This window comes from Penaeus vannamei, chromosome 7 (assembly GCF_042767895.1).
Source record: "Penaeus vannamei isolate JL-2024 chromosome 7, ASM4276789v1, whole genome shotgun sequence".
Classification (NCBI taxonomy): domain Eukaryota; kingdom Metazoa; phylum Arthropoda; class Malacostraca; order Decapoda; family Penaeidae; genus Penaeus; species Penaeus vannamei.
The window spans coordinates 44,352,847-44,356,781 of record NC_091555.1 but is presented as its reverse complement, the minus strand read 5'-3'; the positions used below and the strand labels follow the sequence as shown (position 1 = coordinate 44,356,781).

At 35.9% G+C, this 3,935-nt stretch overlaps 1 protein-coding gene across 1 annotated transcript in view; it reads right to left on the bottom strand.

Moving 5' to 3' along the window:
- Positions 1 to 3,680, bottom strand: part of LOC113821187 (proline-rich protein 36-like) — a 43,616-nt gene extending 39,936 nt beyond the window's left edge. The window contains exon 1 of the mRNA XM_070123378.1: positions 3,609 to 3,680. Coding sequence (XP_069979479.1) covers positions 3,609 to 3,680 — 72 coding nt within the window. The remainder of the gene's footprint in view (positions 1 to 3,608) is intronic.
- Between the last annotated feature and the right edge of the window lie 255 nt (positions 3,681 to 3,935).

The following is a 3,935-nucleotide window of genomic DNA, read 5'->3' as shown; positions in this document are numbered from 1 at the left end:
ACGTAGAGACAGACAGATAGACAGACAAAGGCAGACAGACAGACAGAAAGACAGACAGACAAACAAACGGGCTGACAGATAGACAAACAGACAAACGAGCTGACAGACAAGCAGACGACCGGACGGACAGACGTAGAGACAGACAGACAGACAGTCGATGAAATGCCTATCAAGCAATCGAACTTTTTCCCCTCTTTCACCTTCCTCCACCTCGGGAGGAGCGCTGCGTCGGCAACAGCAAGCGACTGCGGGACCCACGAAAAGCAGAGAGACAGACAGACAGACAGATAAACAGATGAGACAAACAGACAGGCAGACAGGTAGACAGATAGGTAGAGAGACAGACAGGCAGATGAGACAAACGGACAAACAGACAAGTAGACAGGTAGACGGACAGACAGGCAGATGATACAAACGAACAAACAGACAGGTAGACAGATGAGACAAGAGAGACACACAAAATGAGAGAAACAGAAAAACGATAAAAAAAACACGAGACAAACAGTAGAAAAAGACGGACAAGAAAGAGGCAAACACACACACACAAAAAAAGAAAAAAAAAACATAAGAGAGAGACAAGCAGAAAAAGACAAACAGAAAAACATGCGACAAACAGTAGAGGAAACTGGACAAGAGAGACAAACACACATACAAAAAACAAAAAACAAAAAACATAAGAGACACACACACAAAAACAAAAACATAAGAGAGAGACAAACACACACGCGCAAAAAAATAGCATAAGAGAAACACAAACAGACCGCGTTTGAGAGCGAGAGCAAACAAGTGAACACGAAACACCCGAAAAAAAAAGAAAAAAAAATATCGGGGCAGAAAATTCAAAAGCTTTTCCCTGAGAATATCTTACCTTAAACGCAAATATCGGTTTGTCGAGTCGCGGTTGAAGGCAAAAGTGCGAAGGGGCGGGTGTGAAGTGGTCGCAGGTGAACCGTTTTAGTGTGTTCCGTCGTGTCTGTGTGAGTTAGGGATGGGTGTGCTGTGTAGTTTTGAAGGGTGTATGAGACATGTGTATCTGTGTTGTAAATGTATGGAGTGACGCACGTAGGTACACTCACGCACACGCACGTACGTACGCGCGCCCACACATACACACACACACATACACATTTATACATATATTTATGTGTATGTGAATATATTTATGTATATGTATATGTATATTACATACATATACATACATACATTTATGTGTATGTGAATATATATATGTATATGTATATGTATATTACATACATATACATAATACATTTATGTGTATGTGAATATATATATGTATATGTATATTACATACATACATGCATACATATATGAAGGTATGTATGTATATGATAAAATTACAATCGCTGGAATCGTTATTTACTGTTGCCATCTAAAGGTCAGACCAAATTAGAAAATACAAGAGAAAATGAATAACGATAGAATCATTTCCATCCTGAGAATGACGATATGGACAAAACTCTATGAAAACGAGCGAAATGATTTGACACCTCGTTTCGCATTCCCATGGTATCAGTGAAGCAGTTCATGTCAGTCACATCAACGGCACAATAAGTTATTTTCCGGTTAGGGAAATACTGGGAAAACATTTAACTAAATTTAAACATTTTTCATAATGGTATCCATTTATTAGACTACGTGCGTTTGAACCGATATTTTTGGGACTGAAATTCGTGGTTCAGTCGTATACGTGATGGAGGTCACGTGATCAGTTGGTAATGCTCTCGAATTCATTCATAAATCAGCGAATTCTTATTAAAAATGATAGAAGTTCTGTTCATAACAAAAAGACCTAATTTCAACTCATAAATCAGCAAATTCTTATTTAAAAAATCTTATTATGAAGTTCTGTTCATAAATGCACTCGAATTCATTTATAAATCAGCGAATTCTTATTAGAAAATTCTTATTATGAAGTTCTGTTCATAAGAAAATGACTTAATTTCAACTAAGATCTTTGGTCAAAGGGTCATGTTTATTAAAAAATTCTTATTATGAAGCTCTGTTCATAATAAAATGACCTCATTTCAACCCACAGATCTTCGGTCAGAGGGTCACGGATGACCTCACTTTGTCTGTAGTCAGTAAAGCCTTCCACAGACTCTTCGAAATTGCATATACGTATATTTGTATATATACATATATGTTGATATGTATGTATCTAAATACATATGCATGTATGTATATATATGTAATGTAATATACATGTATATATATTCACTTGTATATGTGTACGTTTTCATATTTATGATATACATGTATACATAAATTTACATGTATTTGTGTATGTCTACATGTATGTGATGTATATGTGTAAATCTACATGTATGTGATGTATATGTGTAAATCTACATGTATGTGATGTATATGCATACATATATTTGTGCGTATATATATGTGTGTGTGTATGTAAACAGGTAAGTCTACACGTGTACGTCCATACATTTAAGAAAGCATATTTCTATTCATGCAAAAAAAAAAAAAAATAAAAAAATAAAAAATAAAATAAAAAATAAAATAAAATAATAATAATAAATAAAAGTAAATAAATAAATAAAATAAAGAGAGAGAGCCAGTTGCCTGAAAATCAATTACGTTTTGGCAGAGCGTTTGCAAATCGCGACCGAGTCCACAGCCGATCTCAGTTGTTCCTCACATTGCGAAATTGCAAACGCAGAAACAGCAACAAAAATGCGAAACGAACCCCCATGCATCGCTTTCGGAATATTGCAGAAACGAATAAAAAAGGGAAAAGGAAAAAAAAAAAAAAAAGAAGGGGGAGGGGAATAGTACATTTTTTTTTCGAAAGTTTGATGAAGGGGAAAAAATTAAAAAAAAAAGTGAATCAGTCTGTAAATAAATATATGAATAAGAGAAAAAAGGAGGGAGAGGGTGAAGGAAGGATAGATGAATCGATAGATAAATGACCAAAAATATGTAATCAAACAAATAAACCAGTGAGTCTTAATATTTGAATTTTGAAAATCTGTGAATCTGGAAGGCTTCTAGAATTCGGATTTTTCTGTGAACGTGAATATGTTGCCGTTCTTTGAGGACTGGAAGGAAAAATGTTAAAGGAATGGAGTGGAAAACGTTTTTTTTCATATATATATATACATAGCTATACACAAACGTTTGCAGCTGTGTCGCTCATGTTAAGGTCATGTGGCATCTATACACAAACGTTTGTATCTGTGTCGCTCATGTTAAGGTCATGTGGTATTTTTACGCAAACGTTTATATCTATGTCGGCCATGTTACGGCCATGTGGTATCTATACACAAACGTTTGTATGCCTCGCCCATGTTACGGCCATGTGGTATCTTTACACCAACGTTTGTATATGTGTCGCTCATGTTAAGGTCATGTGGTATCTATACACGAACGTTTGTATATGTGTCGCCCATATTACGGCCATGTGGTATCTGTACACAAACGTTTGTATCTGTGTTGCTCATGTTAAGATCATGTGGTATATATACACAAACGTTTGTATATGTGTCTCCTATGTTACGGCCATGTGGTATCTATGCACAAACGTTTGTATATGTGTCGCTTATGTTACGGCCATGTGGTATCTATACACAAACGTTTGTATCTGTGTCGCCTATGTTAAGGTCATGTGGTATCTGTACACAAACGTTTGTATCTGTGTCGCTCATGTTGAGGTCATGTGGTATCTTTACACAAACGTTTGTATATGTGTCGCTCATTTAAGGTCATGTGGTATCTATTCACAAACGTTTGTATATGTGTCGCTCATGTTAAGATCATGTGGGTGTTTGTTGGTGCGTCCTGTGTTTCGTGTTTGTGATAAACATTTAGACTTGATAGCTGAACATGATTCTCTTGTGATAGAGGATAATATGTGTCTGTATGATGCGTTTATGTATGTTTAGAAGAATGTCTTTCTGTCT